Source organism: Stegastes partitus, unplaced genomic scaffold (genome assembly GCF_000690725.1).
Source record: "Stegastes partitus isolate 25-593 unplaced genomic scaffold, Stegastes_partitus-1.0.2 Scaffold67, whole genome shotgun sequence".
Taxonomy (NCBI): Eukaryota; Metazoa; Chordata; class Actinopteri; family Pomacentridae; genus Stegastes; species Stegastes partitus.
In genome coordinates, this window is record NW_007577798.1 from 567330 (window position 1) to 587067 (window position 19738).

The 19738-nt window shown below is 41.9% G+C and overlaps 1 protein-coding gene across 1 annotated transcript in view; it reads right to left on the reverse strand.

The window, feature by feature from the left end:
• Positions 1 to 619: 619 nt before the first annotated feature.
• dlg4a (discs, large homolog 4a (Drosophila)) overlaps positions 620 to 19738 on the reverse strand; it is a 67689-nt gene continuing 48570 nt past the window's right edge. Inside the window, exons 3-20 of the mRNA XM_008276235.1 lie at positions 15288 to 15341; positions 14582 to 14632; positions 13210 to 13334; positions 11257 to 11426; positions 10962 to 11098; positions 9968 to 10112; positions 9261 to 9396; positions 8944 to 9100; positions 8759 to 8861; positions 8045 to 8159; positions 3827 to 4003; positions 3558 to 3593; positions 2800 to 2849; positions 2567 to 2668; positions 2200 to 2372; positions 1820 to 1929; positions 1618 to 1709; positions 620 to 726 (exon numbers count right to left, since the gene is read on the reverse strand). Coding sequence (XP_008274457.1) covers positions 620 to 726; positions 1618 to 1709; positions 1820 to 1929; positions 2200 to 2372; positions 2567 to 2668; positions 2800 to 2849; positions 3558 to 3593; positions 3827 to 4003; positions 8045 to 8159; positions 8759 to 8861; positions 8944 to 9100; positions 9261 to 9396; positions 9968 to 10112; positions 10962 to 11098; positions 11257 to 11426; positions 13210 to 13334; positions 14582 to 14632; positions 15288 to 15341 — 2040 coding nt within the window. The remainder of the gene's footprint in view (positions 727 to 1617; positions 1710 to 1819; positions 1930 to 2199; positions 2373 to 2566; positions 2669 to 2799; positions 2850 to 3557; positions 3594 to 3826; positions 4004 to 8044; positions 8160 to 8758; positions 8862 to 8943; positions 9101 to 9260; positions 9397 to 9967; positions 10113 to 10961; positions 11099 to 11256; positions 11427 to 13209; positions 13335 to 14581; positions 14633 to 15287; positions 15342 to 19738) is intronic.

Sequence of the window (19738 nt, forward strand, 5' to 3'; positions counted from 1 at the left end):
CTAGACTGTGTTAACATCCAGATGGTGTGGACTGCAGTTCACACCTGGCACCAAAATGCATCCGAAATCTGTCGCAAGCAATCACTTGTGATTGGATTTCACTTGCGATCGGGAAACTGCAACTGCATCTAAACAGAGGAAACACGTGTGCATACACACAAGTTATTTAACATCACTAAACAGCGGTTAGGAAAGCTGCTTCTCCAGTTTCGGGTGCAGTCACAGCTGTGTATAGAGCTGTCCACTTGTATCCAAGATGCATTTTAATGCAAAGTGTGAACAGGGCCTCAATGTTCAGTCCTGCTTCATTAAAGTGGAATACTGATTAAGTCTTTTTCTCTCCGTCTCTTTCAGTTTAGTTACACATCGCTGTGTTCACATCTGTCTCAGAGTCTCTTTTTTGGTATCGTTCTTTGCCTCGCTGTGTCACTTCCTGTGTTTGTCTCTGTCTCTGTGTTTGTCTTAGTATGCATTTGTCTCTCTGTGTCATTCTCAGTGATTGCCTAAGCACTGACTTTGCTGGAGGACAGACAGGCAGGCGAGGCTGGCTTGGCTGTGAGGGTGAAGGGCGGTGTTGGTTGGTGGTTGTGAGGGAAGGGGTGGTTGAGCGGGTGCAGCATCACAGCCTCTCCCGGGTGGGAATCCAGATGTAAGGCCCTGATTGCTCCTCGATCACTGTCTTTACTTTGTGATAGACCTCTTCAAAGCTGTCCCCTTCGACGACAGCTGCAGCACGACGCAGCGTGTGTGAGCGGAGAGAAGGAAACAACAGGGAAAAGAGGGAAGAAAATGGCACAGACAGTGGCGAATAAAGAGAGAGGAGGGAGAGTAGGGAAAAAAATGGAAGGGGGGAGGGATGAAGAGAGACAGAGGAAATGATAGATGTTTATCAGCTGCATTTTCAAGACAATGCAAGGAATAATCAATTATGAATGTAATTCTACAATCTCTGTGCAACATCAAAGTGCAGGCACACTTCCTTTATGTAAGTATTTCGACATGGTCTCCCGTATATTTATTCAGTGTCACACATTCTTTCAGTGATTGATAAAATGTCACACGAGCGCTGTTCGTGATTTGTTAGAAATTGTAGACAGCACCAGATTTAACATTTATATTCTGTCGACTGCTGAGATTTGACCTAAATGCATCTCTTAAATGTTAAAATGCACAGAGTCTTCACACAAAGGCATTCTTTTTCTCATTTAACTTATTCAGTTATGCCGGGAAAAAATGGAAATGTGAAGCTCATCATGGTGGAGGAGCCGTGTTTAGCTATTTGCATTTGTTGGCATTAGACAGTAAAAAAGTGGTAAAGTATGATATGTTATCACCTCTGAGTGTGTGCACCAGTGATGAACCGAAAATATGTACAAGCTGTTGTTTCTAATGATAAAACGGAAGATTTTTAGGATTGCCAGTCCTTATCAAACAGATTAAGAGTAATCCTAAAGTGGAGTGCAAACACAGATGCTTAAGCTCACATGATGCTTCCATAAGCTAAACCCAAATCCCACTAGTGAACATACAGTGTGTAGAAATTATGCAAGTTTGGTATTTAGACATCCCAGGCTCTATGCGTTACCACATCTACACATAATTTCTGTGCGCTCTTACCGGAGAAACACTCTAGGAAGTCTTGTTCTAGTTTGAGGGCTCGGTCCATTCCTTTCCTGGCCTGTTCTTCTGTCAGGCGAGTGTTGATTTCTCTGTTAACATCACACACACAACATCTTCATTGTGACGCTTGTTTTGATGATGTACAGCCTATTCATTGTCTGATAGCCAAGCATTAAGAAAATAGGTTTTCAGTACATACAGGACATTCTCCAGTGACTTGGGTCGGACAAAGATGGCGATAGGATGAAGCTGAGCTGCTTGTAGTCGACGTACAGCATTGGCAGAGACATCCAGGATGCAGTGTTTCCCCTGCTGCTCCAACACACATGCAAAGAAATAGTGAGTAATAAATACAAACTGTTGTCTTGGTGATAAATAGCAGTGCCAGTTAACTCGACAAGCATTGCTTTCGTAAAACCTTGTTAACAATCATAAGTGAGTTTTGATCACTGATAAATTCCTTATACATAAATAATAATCCTTGTGTCTGATGCTATTGTGTTACTATCAATAAACATAGTTTTAATTTTTGGCTGTGAAAGTACTGATCGCATTTTATAAAATTTTATCATTGCCAACCTGTTCAGCCACCTCGCGGACACTCTGGACACTGGTGCCGTACAGGTGACTGTTGTACTGTCCGGCCTCGATGAACCGATGGCTCTGGATGTCCTTCTCCATCTGTTCCCTTGACGACACAAAGTGATAGTCCCGCCCGTCTACCTCGTACTCCCTCTTGGGCCGCGTGGTGTCTGCGAAACAAAGAACAAAAGCAGTAAAAAAAACAGTGCAAACACTCTTTAAATATTTAAATCAAAGTTAAACTTCTCTGAGACTGGATGTGCTATGCAGATGTCAGCCTAAAATTGCTGCAGGTGGCAGCAGTGACATCAAATAATAACTAGAGAACAGATCAGTCTCTGTGACTGGCAGCGTAATTACTCACGTGGGACACAAGATCCAAACTTATCAGGGAACTCAGACAACAGGTCATCATTTATCCTGTCCTTCACGGGACCCAGAATGATGATGGGCCTCGCATAATGTACTTATCGTGAAGAGAAAGACAGGAGAAAGAGAGCAGGATCATTCACAATGGAGGAATCAAAACAAAGAGGAAAATTTCATATAAAGGCTTTATATAGTGGATTTCACACATTCTTTTTTTTATGACCTTACCTTCCACTTGAGTAACTGTCTCATAACTGTGCGAGGTTTTATCTCTCCCTGGTGGCAGAACATAGAAGCATTCAGCCAAAGTTCTTTTTTTTTTTTTGCTATTTGAAAATGACATTCAGGTTTGTGAGTGCATGTGGTGTGTCTGTATTCGTATGTACTGAATCGTGATTAGATGTCATTGTCGATAAAATCAGTAAAGATGTGACTGTGGTGAAGTGTGCTTTGGATGGCAATCTGGATGAAAATATCACAGAAGACTGCTTGTGCTCAAGAGGCATTTGAAGATGACAGCGATATGAGATAGCTGGTCAAAGGTAAAGAAAAGACTGCTCTGAGTCTTTAAGTGTTAGCAATTAACCTCCTGCACCCTTAATGTAAGTATTGAAATCTCCTTAGATATGAAGCAGTGCCCTCCAGAGTGTGTCTGGTGGCTTGTTCACATATAAACACATGCAGTTAATGTATGCAAATAGCTGTCTGATAGTATTTACGCATGTGTGTGTAAATTATGTCCCTTTGTTGCTGCTTTTTCCTCATTATTATAGCATTAACTGTAACCAGAACAAGTCAGTAATATGGATATATAGTGGCTTGTCGTGTCAATATGCATTTCTGTTTCATTCCAATTACCTTGAGTGCCCAAGGTGTCTCGACCATGGTCCTGTAACAGAGACGAGAGCAGAGATTAACACTCTGGGAGACACTTTAAAAGAACCAGCCTCATTCAAACAGCTCTTGTGAATGAACATACCCTCTCTTTGGTGTTAACACGAGACCACTCTTTTCTTTCCACCCTGTTGAGACGAGAAGAAAGGAAAAAAAAAAAAATAATCAATTTTTGAGGCAGAACAGACCAGCTCACATGGGTAACCTCCCACTAAGCTTTTCTATAACTGACATTTGGTTTGCTAACTAGGTTTAGTCCCACACAGTGTAGTAATGTTTGAACAAGGAGTGTAATAAGTGCTGAAACCCAATAAAAGATCAATCCCTCCCACACTCATCCACACTGAAAACTATGTCTGACCTGTGCTTGCTGGGGATGAAGCCAACCTCTTCAGCCTCATTCTGCGGGCTGACCTTTCGAGCCTGCCACCACTCCTCGTCTCCGCAGTCCAGCACATGCAGCACATCCCCAAATTTGAAGCCCAGTGCTTGACTGAGGAAGCCACAGTCCGCAGTCTTATCATAGTCAAACAGAGCCCTGAAAGATGAAAGCATTCAGGCAAATCATTAAAAAAAACATTTCAGCTTGGCAGCCAATATTCCAAGAAATTCCTCTTTCATTTTGTTTTAAGTAGACTCATAATTCGAAGTAAACATATCGTTTAAAGCATTATATTGTGACTGAGTGAAAAATGTGGCATGTCCAGCTTTTAGTGTCAAGAACAAGTAGACTGACAAAATGCAGAGTCCTAGGAACACATTTTTAAGTTGTACATAAAGATGAAAGAAACTATGAGAGGTTTCTTTCATATTTATGATAAATATAAGAACAACATAAAGAGGTACACTACATTTACAAGCTACGACCACACCATCAATTTGAAGCTTGATTGTTTGTTGGACGCAAACGAGTGCTCTCTTGGTGATGACTGAGTTGAGCTGTTGCATTGTGGGGAAAGGCTTAGATCAGCTGCGGCTCCCAGGTCGGCGGACCCCCCAAAAAGCCTCCCATAGGAATGAAACAAAGAGTGGGCTCAGGTAGGTCCTGAAGGTTCAGGCCAATGAAAAGCTGATACACTCAAGACCCATGGCTTTGAGTTGGTGGTGCTGAACCCTTTGGCTGGAAGCTCTGGTAGTATGGAAGGAATGGTCAGAGAACAGGCAGATACCATCAGGACCTGCTCGAATTGGAAGAAGAATGAGGATAAGGTTGCGACTTGAGCAGTCTCTGTTAATGAACAGAGGGTCAGAAAGTGAAGCATTCTGAGATTTTCTGGTTTGTACATAGCGTACTAGAGATTCACAAGGGCTTAGGTATAAATCTAGTTTGAAGTGCATGTTGGACACTGGATTACCCACTTGACTGGGTTTGTGTCATTTGAATGAATAGATCTGGCAGTCTTCGGGTTGGAGGAAGGTGGGAGACCTGATACGGTAGGAGTACGGTAGGATGGTGGTGTGGCTCAAACTTGATGGTTGATGCTGTAACGAACACTGTGCATCACAGGAACCATGGACGGCCAACAGAAACATGGACTCTCACGTGCAGGCTAGAGGTTGGAACATTGGACGTTGGAACATGTTGATGCACCAGGTTAGGAGGAGCTCACAGCCAGATAAGGAAATGTTGTTGGGAAGGTTCAAGAGAGGAAAGGGAGTTGTTGTCCAATCGCCTGAAATGGCTACAGTGGTGGTACTGGGAACAGGCTGCTGTAGGGAATGGTGGATAGGATGAATCACATCTGGCAACCCGTGGAAGTTTATCAGAAGTTGAAAAAGTTTGACTTTGTTGTCAGTGAGGTGGCAGGTGAAGACTTTCTCCTAAAGCTCTCTGAAGACCAGCAGTGATCTGACTGGAAATGTGGTGTGGACGGATATCACAGTGTTTCTGGGTGTAAACCTCAAGAGAAGTAATTCAGCTTCTCAGTTATCAAAGCAGTACTTTTCTAAAAATCGAAGTGGGAGGGGCGACAGGTAGCGCGGCGACATCACGTTCGGGCGAACAGTCTGCTGGATGGAGAATTGTTGTGTTTCATCACGTGATCTAAGCTCCGGGAAATTGTCCGCAGTGTGATTAGTTTCACTTTGATGTCAATGTAGCATGTAAAATCTTTCTCTTAGAACTTTCTGAAGGCCCACGAAGGTCCCCCTAAGTTTCGTGTGGAGGGAAACGCCAGGAGATCTGTCAGAAGTCTAGGAGCGCGACGATCGTTTCCAGAGAGCGAGTCGACTTCTCTGGAGGTTCACCTGCTGCAGACATCCACGCTGGAGCGAGTGGAAGTTGAGGAGGAATACATTACGTTTGGTCTTCTCAGAGTGGAGCCTCTCTAGTTGTAGCTGCTCGGTGAGGACGAGCGATCCGATGAGGGGTGTCGGATGGAGGACGGAGAGGAGTCCTGATTGGAGGCGTCTCTTCTGGACGAGCGACGCGCGTTTCTGGAGTTTCTGGAGCGATGCCGATCTTCTCTTCGGCAATCGTTGTGGCTTAGGCTGATCGGCGTGGAGGAGATCCGGGTTGAACGTCCCTTCATCGGAGGGCTGATAGATGAGCGGTTCGTGGTAAGTCAGCCTTCTGACTAGCAACGTGGCTAAGCGATGTGTTGCTCCAAGTGTGAAGGGCAGTATGGTGTATAGACGTAGGACAGGAAGGGTAGTCATTGAGGTGTGGTCCTGATCCTGAACTTCAACCAAAGATCTTCATCCTTTGCAATATTGTGTCCAGCCACCAGCCTACTTTGTCCATTAAAACACTGAAGCATGAACAGACTCTGGACCTTGAGCGTTAGCAGCTAACGGGTTAGCTCAGCGGTGTTTAAGCTAGCTAGCTTCACTGTCATCACAAGTGAGGACAGCTGGAGCAGATCATCTACTGTATATAAAAGATGGATGTACACTGTGATTTGACCGCTGCAGCATTTTGAAACCTCAAGTTTTGAATCTTGTCTTTGCTGTCTGGCTTATTTGAAACCATACATAAGGGGTGAGAAGTGGATCTTAGAGAGAACTTGAGGACGCTATGATCAATCACAAAGTAAAAATCTCCTGCTTTATCGGCTATTTTTCTCTAAATGGGATCACAATTTACAAAATAAACATCATGCTGTATTAAAAAATATCTGAAACTAGTGATCGAGATCATGAGCTTATTAGGAAAATGTTTACTGTGGTATTTAATCAAGTTAGAAGTAGGGTCATTTTCTAATTGACTTCTATTCAATCTGACTTCTTTTTGCAAATAGATGAGTTCCCCCTGCTGGCAGATTCAAAGCACTATCTGTGTTGGCTTCACTTTTCAGACGTAGAAGCTACATATATCTTTTATATACAGTCTGTGATACAGCATATTAATGCAACAGCAAACAACTGGCACTGTCATCAACAAAGACAACACCAAACAAGACCACATGAAATCAATCAAGAAGTTCCTTTGAAGGTAGAGCTGGTGTCTCTTTTGCTCTGTGCAGTGTAATGCGGTGTGGTGATTGGATCTTTGCTCACTGAGGCATTTGATTTGAATATGCAGATTGCGATGCTTATTATGAACATAATTTCCACTGTGCAGTAATCCCTCGATGACCTTCTTTTTTTTATTTCTCAAACTGACTTCAGTTAATTTTATCAAGTTGCGTTCGGTGGCAGGTTGGTTGGTATAACTCTTTGACAGTAGATGTGATGAGAGACGTGATGCAGGTCAGGGTGCTGAAGGGACAAGTTGGATGTGCATGGAATGACCACACTGGTTTCTTCTTTTTCATTCAGTAACCTTGGTTTTGCAGATGAACCAACATGTACAGTAAACCTTGAAATGTGTAAACACCAACAAGCACAGTAATGCAGTGGTAGCTTATTATTGACAGTATTTCTGTGTCTCATATTTGATTGAACTGAATGGTAGTATTCCATTTGTACCTTTTATATGCACATTTGTTGAATACATCTACCCACACATACTTTACTACTACAGACTCATGACATCTTTCTTGTATATCTTGTTTGTGGTGTGATTTAATTCATTTTTTGTCTCATCTTGTCATTTTATCTTTCTATTCTGGCTTCCAAACTCTGGCGTTAGCACTGTCTTAGGGCAGGGAATGCAGTTCTCTTCATAATCAGGCTATGCCCCGATGACTGTGAATCGTCTTGTCACTTTTAAACTCAACATTTCATCTCTAAAAAAAAGGCTTTGCACTTACTTTGTAAATGTAACAACCCCCATAGTGGTGCTCTAGTGGATGGCTGGCTCTAACCCATTTTACACTGAATAATGATTACATTTGTTTTGGTTAAATATGTTTAGCATAATGTTTGCTTATATGCAGATGGATGCGTTTGTAATGAGATGATCAAGAAGCTGCTCCAAATGAATTAAAATCTAATTTCCTCATCAAAAATCACATAAAATTTAACTAAGTCTACATATTTTAGATCTTAAATATTTCTACTGTACACGAGGGAATCACAATTGTTTTGCCCAACAGCTGTCAATGGATGCATCAATCCAGTTTCTTGGAGCAACTTTCTGTATCATCACTGTCACCACATATTATCAAAGCTGCTGCTTCAGTTCTAATTGTGAGACCTGATGTAGAAGCCTCTCTTTGGGTTACTCCTTAGTGTTGTTGTCCCAGAGCCCATGCTGCTGTTCATCAGCTGCTCCCTCAAGTCATGGATCTTGGCCTCAAAGCGGCTGTACTCTGAAACAGAGAAACGCATGCACATGAAGACCAGCCATTATGCATTTGCACATAAAACATTTGCCTCACAAGTGGTAAAGATGGCAACGACGATTTTCTCTCCCTGCACCAATTCAGTGCTCTTTCACCTTAATTGAAAAATTCACTGCACTGATCTACAAACTGAATAACTAAAATGTGAGTCAGTGGCTGAACCGCATGACTAAATGAATGTATCTGAAGGTTTGTTTCCAATAGAATTTAAATGGCAAATTACAAACTAATTGCTTGGTTCTTTGCCCATGGCCTACATTCCCAGCTTATTTTTTTTACTGTAATCTGTTTGGGAGATATTCTGCTAACTACAACAAATACACAAACATCCTTTGCCAGAGGTAACAAAGCCAAATCAGGAACATCTCTCCGCTGGATGACAGTCCTCAAATGAAACCTCATGAAAAATTATCTTGGAACAGATACCTCCTGGAGCTAATTTCAAGCGAAAATTGTAAGTCTTGTTGATAGAAATATTGAATAATTGTCGTGAAAATCTGCATAACTCTTCGGATCCTTTTGCTCTTTGTGAGAAGGTGTCTAATGCGCGATGGCTTTGTCTTTACCGTCGGGTCTGTACTGAGCGATGATGGTTACTGTCTGGCCAGCGTTCTTCAGTGCCGCAGCTGCCTGTTCATGTGTGGCCATACGCAGGTCCACGCCATTTACCTGAAAAACACACACAGCGTGACTTAGCGATACAGTAAAGTGCACGAGTGCGACAACTTTATATAGATAAAAGTGTCATTACGCTGAGGATCTGATCGCCCTTGTGCAGCTCTCCGCTCAGGTCGGCCGGCCCTCCTGCCAGGATGAAGGAGATAAAGATTCCTTCTCCGTCCTCCCCTCCGACGATGTTGAATCCCAGACCCGTGGAGCCTCGGTGGATCAACACCCGACGAGGCTCCCTGAGAAAGGACGGAAGAGAAGAGCTGACATCCATTTAATCATCAGCACAAACTCAAATAGTATTGTCATCCAAACCTCCTCGTTCTACTGCTGTAACTGCTAATGCTCAAAATAAATCAATGCACATGAGAAATGTATAGTTCAAGGATCATTGCTCACCTGGGGATGTCATCATCTCCCATAATACCGTGCAGTACAGGAGAAAACCGACTCGGCGAGGTGGGAGTGAGGGCTTGTGGGTAATCTGAGCCAAGATAGTTGGGGTGGCTGAGTTCAGTATCCATGTGGGAATATGCTGGAAAAAATACACATGAAACCAAAAGAGGTATAACATACCAGAGGGGGTATTGTACACAGAAATGTAATATCTTAATGTAGCTCCAATTTCAACCCCTTTAGCTTTTTTCCTCTGACTAACTGCATTGTGCCGTGTGGTATGAAAAATCCTCTGTAGTGATCTTATGAAAGCCGACTGAAAAACACAACCTGCTCAGGCTTTTTTTTGCTACAAGGGCAGACATTCATCAAGAGGCGGATTCAGGTCAAAGGAAATGTTCTGCTTTTGTGAAGAAACGAGGGGGGAAAAAAAAAAAAAAACTTCAACCTGTACATGTTAGTTTTTTCACAGAACTCCCACTATCATCTCTCGTGGTTTAGAAAGAACATTTCCTCTTCTCTATTTTCAACTACTGTTCCAAAACTAAAGAAAATTTCTCTTTTTAAAAAGAAAAATAGGTGGCACATTTTTTATTAAAGGGCAGGGCATTTGGTTTTCTGGTCATTATTGCCGGCCATACTAAAGAAACCCAGCGTTCAGGTCGACACACACACAGCGGATACATTTCCACAAACAGAGAGGCTCTTACTGCTGGTGAGGTCTGGAGGGTTGTAGGAGTTGGTCAGGAACAGGTTGTTGGGCTTGGCCACCCTGAGGTACACCACCTCGGCTGTGTTCTTCAGAGCCCCCACCGCATCCTCGTGCATCACGTCCTCCAGACCCACGTTGTTCACCTGATCGTTCGTGACAAGCGGAGAAACACAAGCGGGGTCACAAAGTGGACGGACCTTACAGCGGCGCTCAAAATGTTAGTCTGTAAATAATGAATGACTCTGAAGGAGGGACAATAATGAAACCTGGAATTTTGTTAGAACACAGGTTTAAATCATACACAAATGTTGAAAATGCTCTCTTTATCTAGAAACTAGATGATAAATTGATGAATTAGTTTAAATCACCATTCATCACTATTTATTACCTTCAGGCAAAACTAAATATGGAACTGAAGGTTTTCCAGTAAAAATGAGTTAAACTAAAGCTTCCCTCTGGATTAGGTGCCCTAAAGCTAATATGCAAATGTCCACCTTAACTAGAGCTGTGTGTTAAGGTTACAAATGCAGGCAGGAAGAGGTGATAGCGGACACTGTGGATCAGTGGTGTGCACCTTAACCATCACCAAAGCACCACTGTTCATGTATTTGTGAACAAAAGCCAGCGTCTACATGCCATTTAGAGGTAAAGCCTTGGCTCAGACACCATTTAGTGGAGAGCAAGCTCCATTTTGAAGCTGCTGCTGTCGAGCTCCGTGTCGCCCAGCAGATGGCAGTAAAGCTACTTGGGAATTATTGTGCCAAACTACAGTGAAACATTGATCCCATCCTACACATGTGTTAACGTACTAATGTAAGGTCAGGCCATGGAAATTACAGCTGTAATTTATCTTGGCACTTAATACAGCAGCGCTGCTTATGTAAACAACATGTGAGTGTGTGTGTGTATACGTGTCCATGTGCTGTGAAGGTGAAAGTGGCACAAATGTGTGTGGGCGCATTTATCTCTGCATGCTGTTGTGTTTGACCGACCGCTAGGATCTTGTCCCCGATCTGCAGACGCCCATCTTTATGAGCCGCCCCGCCTTCGATGATCTTGGTGACATAGATACTGTTATCTCCTGGTATGTGCTGGTTTCCCACCCCTCCAGCAATGCTGAAGCCTAATCCTGAGAAAAGGAAGAGAAGCAGCGAGTGAGCAAAGGAGGTACGGGTTAACACAGAGCAGATTTGCTAAATCCAGAGGGCACAGCTTAGCCGGGTATAAAGCATCCGTAAGCCCACACAAAAGCGTCGATGCTGTACACCAGCACACACTTCCACATACCTTTCGGCCCTTTGATTAGTTTGATTTCAGTGACTTTTTCTGCTGCTGGTTTTCTGCGGAGAACGTAGAGGCGGACGATAGCACCTGCCTCCTTAAGAGCCTCTACAGCTTGGCTGTGTGTCACCTCCCTTACATCCACATCATTCACAAATAGGATGCAGTCGTTCACACTAAGAAATGGAGAGAGAGGGGGAGAGACTGTGAGCAGGAGAGTGAAGATGAATCAGGAGTTTTTTGTTCTGGTAAAGAAATCAGGTGTAATCCTCCACCAGAAGAGGTCAGAAACATTCAGTCTCCAATGATATCTGTGTTGGGAATCCAGTTTCATATCTGGCCTTTGCCCCCCCAACTAACCCAAGGCAGTATTAAAGAGGGTCGCATCCCTGATTCTATTGGTCTCACACGAGGTAAAACTACAGATTAACTTCTTTGTATCGACCGTTAAAATGATATAAACCTGATATGTGAAGTGAAACTGACGGCCTGAGAGCAGAAGAGAAGCTGATTTTCAGTGATAAAGTAGCTATTTTAGGATGTACACGTTTCCCCTCCAAGGCCTAAAAAACTAGCGTGGCTCCATTCATGTGTTCAAATTGCATTTTATGGCCGTGAAAATGAAAGCGTGTAAAATTTTGTAAGACTGAAATAATTCTTGAGGGCTTTCAGAGGGTTTAAGTGCTGAGATATAAAGCCAACTCCAAAAGGAACCAGTCTGGAACCTGACATCTTCATGCAAAGGATTTCACACCATCTGAGCCGCACATTATTTGTGAAGCAATAATATATATTTTGCACCATTTATGTTCTTTTTAGCTCTGCGTTCACGAGGATTTACACACAACCGTTATTACAACAACAACGTATTGGATTAAATGTTCTAAATCAGCTTCGTTTAAACACACTCAGAAACCTCACCTTCTTTTAAGAGTCACTTTTTGACAGAAAGAACGTTTTGTGTTACAACCATCAAATAGAGACTTCAAACTGTCTTAAAGCAAATATGTATTTAACACCCACAAAGTGCAAGTTTTATAAGGTTTTCAAGGAATTCCATTTGTAGATAGTAGGATTAGTGAAGTTCATAGTGTTTCCCCTCAAGGTGTTTGAGATTATGTTGCTTAGCAGACAGTAAAGGCCACGAAAAAAAACATGCATTCAGGCAAATATACGTGTTTTCTTCAAGTACTGCTTTAAACTGTGAAATCATTCCAGATGGACGTTTATAGGTCAGCTGTAAAGAGGAGGATGCCTCCATACATGTCTTGTTTATTGCAGTGTAATCAGGGAAACAGCCTATAAAGTGCTTTATTTATTCAAAAAGGGAAACTCTGCTGTAAATCCGCTTTACAAATGTGGGAAAACCTAATTATTATTACATATTCTTTTGATGAGATCCTTTAAGATTTCATTCTTGTGAATTTATTGAACATCTGACTTTCCATAGTGTATTAGGTAAGGCGTTTTGTAGCACTAATCCTGGCAAATAAAGATGACTTCTTCAACATTTTCTTACAATTACATGTCATCAGGTTAAAGTGGGGCCTGTTTTGTCACATGTATATGGACTCTTTTTACTCCAATAAAGCTAAAAATCAAAAAGCAGCAAGATTTTTGTATATTTTGAAAGACAACAGAAAATTTTCATTTGGTTCTTAAATTTAACAGACCCATCCTCTCCGATGTGACTTTGATGGTGATTAGCCTGGACGGTTCATAGTCCATAGTACGAGCTGCGGTACAGTACTTTGCACTTAAAAAGAAGATGGGATGTTCTACATGAGCTTCTTCTCTTCTCTAAGTGTGTTTTCTGGTATAAAAGCGGCTGCTTGTCTGCATCGGTCAACCTCTGTGCTTCTGATTATGTTTTTAAATGTCATATTTCTTGGGTGAGGTAACGTGCATGCATGTAGGTTAGCTTTGCATTAATTGTAGTTTAGCTTTGCGTGTCTTTACCTCAGCCGTCCGTCCTGAGCTGCGGCTCCTCCTGGTATGATTTTGGTGATGAAGATGCTGGGGTCGTCGCCCACGTGAGGGTTGTCTGTTCCCCCTGCTATGCTGAAGCCTAGGCCTGAGTTACCCTGCAGTCAGAATCGCAAACAAATACACGGTTATTTTTTTTTATTACATCAGGGCCATGTGATGGCACCTTTAGGGACTAGTGCTGAAATGAGCATGCACACTCTCTCAGAATCAGGAGAGCATCGAGGAACTCTGGGGATATTCAAAGACCCCTGTTTGCTTGGGGGGTTCCTGAAGGAAAAGCTCAATTCACAGATGAGGTTTTTGGAGCAACCTTATTAAATGGGCTTCCTCCATGATTTTTTTTTTTGGTAAAGTATGTGTCCTGCTAACCACTTTACACCTGCATTTACATATTGTTTTATTATTTTTTAAAAAATATATTTTTAAACATAGTTTTATTGTAACTGTGCATTTCAATATTTCAAAATATATATAATATTAATAACAAAAATAGTTAGCTAACAACAGCTATATGCAGCTAAAATAGTTAGATTAAACAAAAAAGTACTTTGCTAAAAACAATAAATAGCTAAAAGTAATTCAGAGTTTGCTAAAACTAATAGATAGCTAAAAGTAACAAGTAGAGAATTAAATGGAATAGTTAGCTAACAATAATAAATAGTTAGTTAAATGTAACAAATAGTTAGCTAAAAGTAATTCATGTTTAACTGTGCAGTAATTAATAGTTTGCTAAAACTAATACATAGCTAAAAGTAACAAATAGTTAGCTAACAGTAATAAATATTTAGCTAAAAGTATTACAAATTTGCTAACAGTAACAAATTGTTGGCTGAATACAATGAATAGTTTGCTAAAACTAACAAATACTTATCTAAAAGAGTAAATAGTTAGCTAAAAGTAATTACTATTTTTCTAAAACTAACAAATAGTTGGCTGGAAGTAATAAACAAGTAGTTAAAAACAATAAATAGCTATCTATCTATTTTTACCTTGTGATTAAATTGATTATGTTAATCTATATATTACTTTTAGCAAATGCATTACTTTCACTTTTGTTGTAGTTTAAGCCAACTATTTAATCCATTGCTTTTAGATAACTAGTTATTAATTTTGTTAATATTTTCAGTGTTAAAAATCGATTAACCTTTGCTGCAGCGGTTCCTTTCATTTTGACCCAAAGGGTTCCTTCACAGTCACAGTGTTGAGGAACCCCAAAAGGTTCCTTGAGACACTTAGTAGTTGGATTAATCAAGAATGTTATGTAGTAATAACTATGGTAGAACCACACAGACACTGTTAGGTTATGAATAAACGGTTTAAAAGATCAGATTGTCCGACTCACTCTCTCCAGAGTGATTTCCTCATACTCGATTTCTCCTTCCGTCCCATTTACCTGTTAAATAAGAAAAAAGATATTTGTTTAGTGACCATCCTTACACGAGAGAATTAGATTTCTACAATTAAATATCCAATTCTTTGCTCGGCATGTGTCCTGTGTGAACCGGAGTTGTTGATAAGCGCAGCACTATTCTTTTAGTCTCATTTGCCTTCTGGATGAGCAGCTAAGCTACACATCAGCTTTACCTCTGCAATTAGGAAAGTCCCAGAGGAAGAGAGAATTTAAAGAACTTCAGACTTCACTGTTTTTTCGGAGTCTGACCTAGAAAACAACTTTTCTTCGTGCCGTAGTACAGCGGTGCAAAAACACCGCCGTGTGAAGGCAGCAGGCTTTTCAGCGCCAAGCCTCGTTCTCTAATCCCACACAACTCATGATAATACGCTTTCACTTCACAAATGGCATCATTAAAGAATCAAATTAAGGAATATTTCTCTTCTGTCAAATGTATATCAAACAGAGGGAGCTAATTTAATTAAAAAAAAATTAATTACTGCTATCGTTGAGATGAAAACAATGAGCAGAGGCCTACCTGGACGGTGGGACAGAAATGGAATTGGACTGATAATACGGACTGAATGCAGTTTGGTTAGCCGTGTGTTTGAGCCTAACGTTCTAACACAATAAAGGGAAGATTAAACATAATCCTTACATATGGGGAGCCATCGAGTGTGTCAGTGTTCACCACCACTGGAGGAGTATTTCCCTGGAGGCAGAGGGAGAAGAAACATGATTATTAAGAAATAATGGCAGAAACTGGATGAGCTCTCGGTACACTGGTGAAAACCCACAGTCACAGCCAAGACTGATGGCCATTTTAGCTCTTAGCTGTGATAACACTGTTCTCACTCTGCTATGGTTGTCACTCTGCTAAAGGATGGAGCCCCACAGCCATTTGTTATTATCCAGCCATGTTGGGCACAGAAATAATTCATGCTACACTTTTTTTTTTTAAATTCCTGGTTTATTTTCGGTGTAGCTGCCGGTTGAATTACACTATAGTCTTTATGACTGGTGATGTAAACACTATGGATGTCCGCCTCCTGCCCACCACTCGCCTCAAAACAAACCTCGCAGTAATTCACATGCAGCCACGCCGACGGCACACGGTGGCAACCTCCCAGCACACTCGGGAGGGTGATGGAGACGCGGTAACTCGGCAACAAGACGGTGACAGACAGCACAGTTTAGCCCAATTATACTCAACGGGTATAATGTCAGCTTGCTTGATGGGTAGTTATTCTGATTTTTTTTTGTTTTTTTTTTTTTGTTCCAGAACCACAATGGAGCCATTTGTGCAGCCAAAGTAAATCTCAACATTTCAACCACTTATTCATCAGGAACAAAGTGATACAGAAAATAATAGAAAAGACAGCGAGTAAATGAGATTTTTTTTTTTTTTGGCATTCATTATGGTTCGGGTTTACCAGCCAAGACTTTTCTCTGTCAGCTCATTTGAAGTGTCACAGTTAACCTCTACTTATTATCCTTATTCATCCTCTTTTAATCCGCCTTTTGTTACACATTCTCATTCTTCTCCTTTCCAGGGTTTTTTCCTCTCATCATCAAGGTGTCTGATGTCGGAAGATGTAAATATGCCGTCGTGGTGTGCGGCGCTCTTCGGAGGATGCGGTCGACTCCCAGCGTACTACTACCGTATTTATTTGCTGCTCCTTAGCACGCTGATTAGCATGGGAAAGACACTGTGCATCCAAAGCGCTTACAGAACAGCAAACAGCAGCATAAAAACCAGCCTGCTGACCTTCACAGACCTGACAGCTCCGACAACAGCCGCACAAAGCAAACTGAACACATTTTTCTCGGCTTTTAAGACAAACTATTCCACATGCCTTTATGTGATGCAATGGTACGTTGTTGTTTTGTCTCACTCAGTCTGTTGTATTTGAACTGAAAGAACAAACAGTCGGCGTTGTGCGCTGATTTATATCGTCTTTGAAAACAGCAGAATTGAACCTGATATACTGTACGCACATATAGAACACACTGCAGCAGGTTTTCAGCTCTTTATTCGTTCGAGTGCCGCCGTATTGTGTTTAAGAAACACTGAAGCGCCGGCGTAATCATCTTGAGACTCTCTCATGTTAAGTGATTGATCAAGTAAAATGCCGAGCATCTGCTGATTACAGTTAGTCATATCCGAAAATCTGCTGCCTTTCTACGCTTTATGTTGTTGCGAATTAAATATCCATATGTCCAAAACAAGGCAAGGAGGGGGGATTCCTTTCCTTCACAGTAGCATTATCCCCTTTTTTTTAATTTGAGTACCACATTTGTACAATTGCATCACAAACATATTCATGAACAACACTTTTTGTTTGGAGTTTCAAATTGGCTTTTTTTTTTTAGATTGCAGGCAAAAGTGGCCCAAATCAGATGAGGTTTTGCTTGCATGTGACTCAGATGTGTTTTAACAGTGTGAACTACACAAATCTACGGTGGCCCAGAAGTGTCACAACAAAACAAAAGCCACAACACAACACAATAGGCCACAACGCTACAAAATTAACCACAACACGACAAAATTAACCACAACACTACAATATTAGCCACAACACAACACAATAAGCCACAACGCTACAAAATTAACCACAACACAACCAAATTAACCACAACACTACAAAATTAGTCGCAACACAACACAACGGCTGCAACGGAAGTTGTTTTTTTTAACCCGGAAGTTATACTGTGAAGTGAACAACCACACGAAGTGGGCAAAAGCCGGAGATTGCTGGAAACAACTCGAAAGTAAGCAAAATACTGATGGCAAATAGTAATTAAGTAATAATCTCCAGCTTCTGCCCACTTCGTGTGGTTGCGCACTTCACAGTACAACTTCCGGGTTAAAAAAATCAACTTCCGTTGCAGCCGTTGTGTTGTGTTGTGGCTAATTTTGTAGTGTTGTGTTTAATTTGGTTGTGTTGTGGTCAATTTTGTAATGTTGTGGCTTATTGTGTTGTGTTGTGGCTTTTGTTTTGTTGTGACACTTCTGGGCCACCGTACAAATCACAAAAAAAAACATTTGGGGCCACTTCCGTATGTGTGTAGCAGAGGGATCAGATGCAGGTATGAGTTTTTGCAATGCAACCCTCAGTCTGAAGAGTCATCAGAATTCATGCAACTTTTATTTTCCCTTTGGATCAACAGCTCTGTGCAGGTGGGAGAACCGAGCAGATGCCAAACAGCTTAGACAACGTGCAGCAACCCGCCGCTGTTGACTGCGAATACAACCCATCTCCTATGTGCTTCGTCAGGGCGGTGGGTTGCCTGAACTAAGAGTCCTGCTCCAGCAGTCTTGTGGAGAGCTGCTGACAGATGGAGTTAACAGTAACCTTTGACATCCTGAAATTTTTGGATGAAATCTGTTTCACTTAAGCAGTTCCCATCACTAACTTGCTATTCCTGGCTCCGACTCCACACCCACATATCTCCATATGGAAGCAGCAGCCATTGCTCCGCGAGAAGCCGTAATTAAAATTTTGACTGTCTTCCTCCTCGTCCTTGTTATCGTCTGCTCGCAAATTCACAGGCGTCCGCTGCACATCAACTTATAAATGAAGCCGTAAACGCCGACTTCAGTGACCTCCGTGCCCACTGGCGCACGACAGCGTCCTAGGTGTGATGTCTTTGTTCTTTTGCACAGGCTGGTCCCTTCAGGACTCAGACCAGCTCACACCAGAATCTAAATCCAGCCGCAATTAAAAAAAAAAAAAGTGAGCAGTCAAACAAATAAATCAAAACTGAACACTGGGGATTTCAGTGTGAATGCAGCCTTTGATTGAGCAGATTTCATTACATGTCCCTGCAGGAAAAGCCCAGGTAGAGCTGGTGACGTTAATGATGGCTCTCTTTCACTGAGCTACAATAGCACTGAGTCAGCCCCGCTACATATTTTAATTAAGATTATTAATTACATCTTTGATTTTCCTGCTTTAACATGCAAAAAAAAAAAGAAAAAAGTGCTGTAAAACCCTGCTCTCTCCACAAGGCCACCATTTTGCGCTTCGAGCCCCTTTTATCATTAGAAATCATCATCATCATCAGTATTGGATGATGCTAATTATATTCACCATCATTATGAGAAAACACTCATCCACGTAGGGTCAAGACATAAAACCCTCCACCAAATGCCAGAGCGCGTTAACTGCTCGCCGTTGGATCGTAACGGCGCCTGTGCAGAGCTCCGCCGTGCAGCTGCGTCCGAGACGGGCGGTGCTGCCGAACATTACGTCAAATTCATCCTTATCTAGAGAGAGAGAAATAATGAGTGTAGCCAGCAGAAATCTAAGCCTTGTGCAGGCAGTTTCCCTGCAGGGATTTTGACAGAGCCCTCTCTCCCGCTCTCTGCTCTGTCAAGTCTTTCAACATCAGGGCTGTTAGGATTTACAGTGTTTGGCTGCTCTTGCCCACCTATATTTTAGCACCACCTATTCAGCCAAAACCGGTTGTCTGCCACGTCCGTACAGGCGGCAGCACCACCATCCATCCATCCATCCACACGCAGAGGCCCTAAGGAATTTATATGCAGCAAGCTAATTCCGAGAATGTGCATTTTCAGACAAATAAAAAAAAAATCTTTGACAGCGTTTTGTGCGACGCTGTGATCCATCTCAGTGTTCCTTTACACGCTGTATTGAAACAAGAACCAAAGCAATGAAGCAGCGTGTTTTGAATCAATTTCTTTCCCTCATTAAGTACTGAATAAGTGAGTTATTGACAGGTTAACAGTAAAAAAAAACCACTTGCTGTGTCAAGGCTGCACTCGCTCCTGAATATGTAAACCACAAGGCGTTCACATGATCTGATCAATCTGTTGTGTACATGCACCTGCATCACAACCCCATCAGCGCACAATCACACCACGAGGATGATGGATGCTTTTAGTCGCAGAGGGTAAAAGAAAAACCCCATGTTCAGTTAAGCCAAAAAATATTTTTCCTTTTCCTGCGAAGATGAAACGAGCCAATATTGCTTCAATACAATCAATAAGGGACGATGTCGTGCGTCCCCCGGAACTGGATACAAACCAAAGGTTGCATTAGAGGCTTTAACGCCGCGTGTCCTGCACACTTTGCTGGAGAGCCT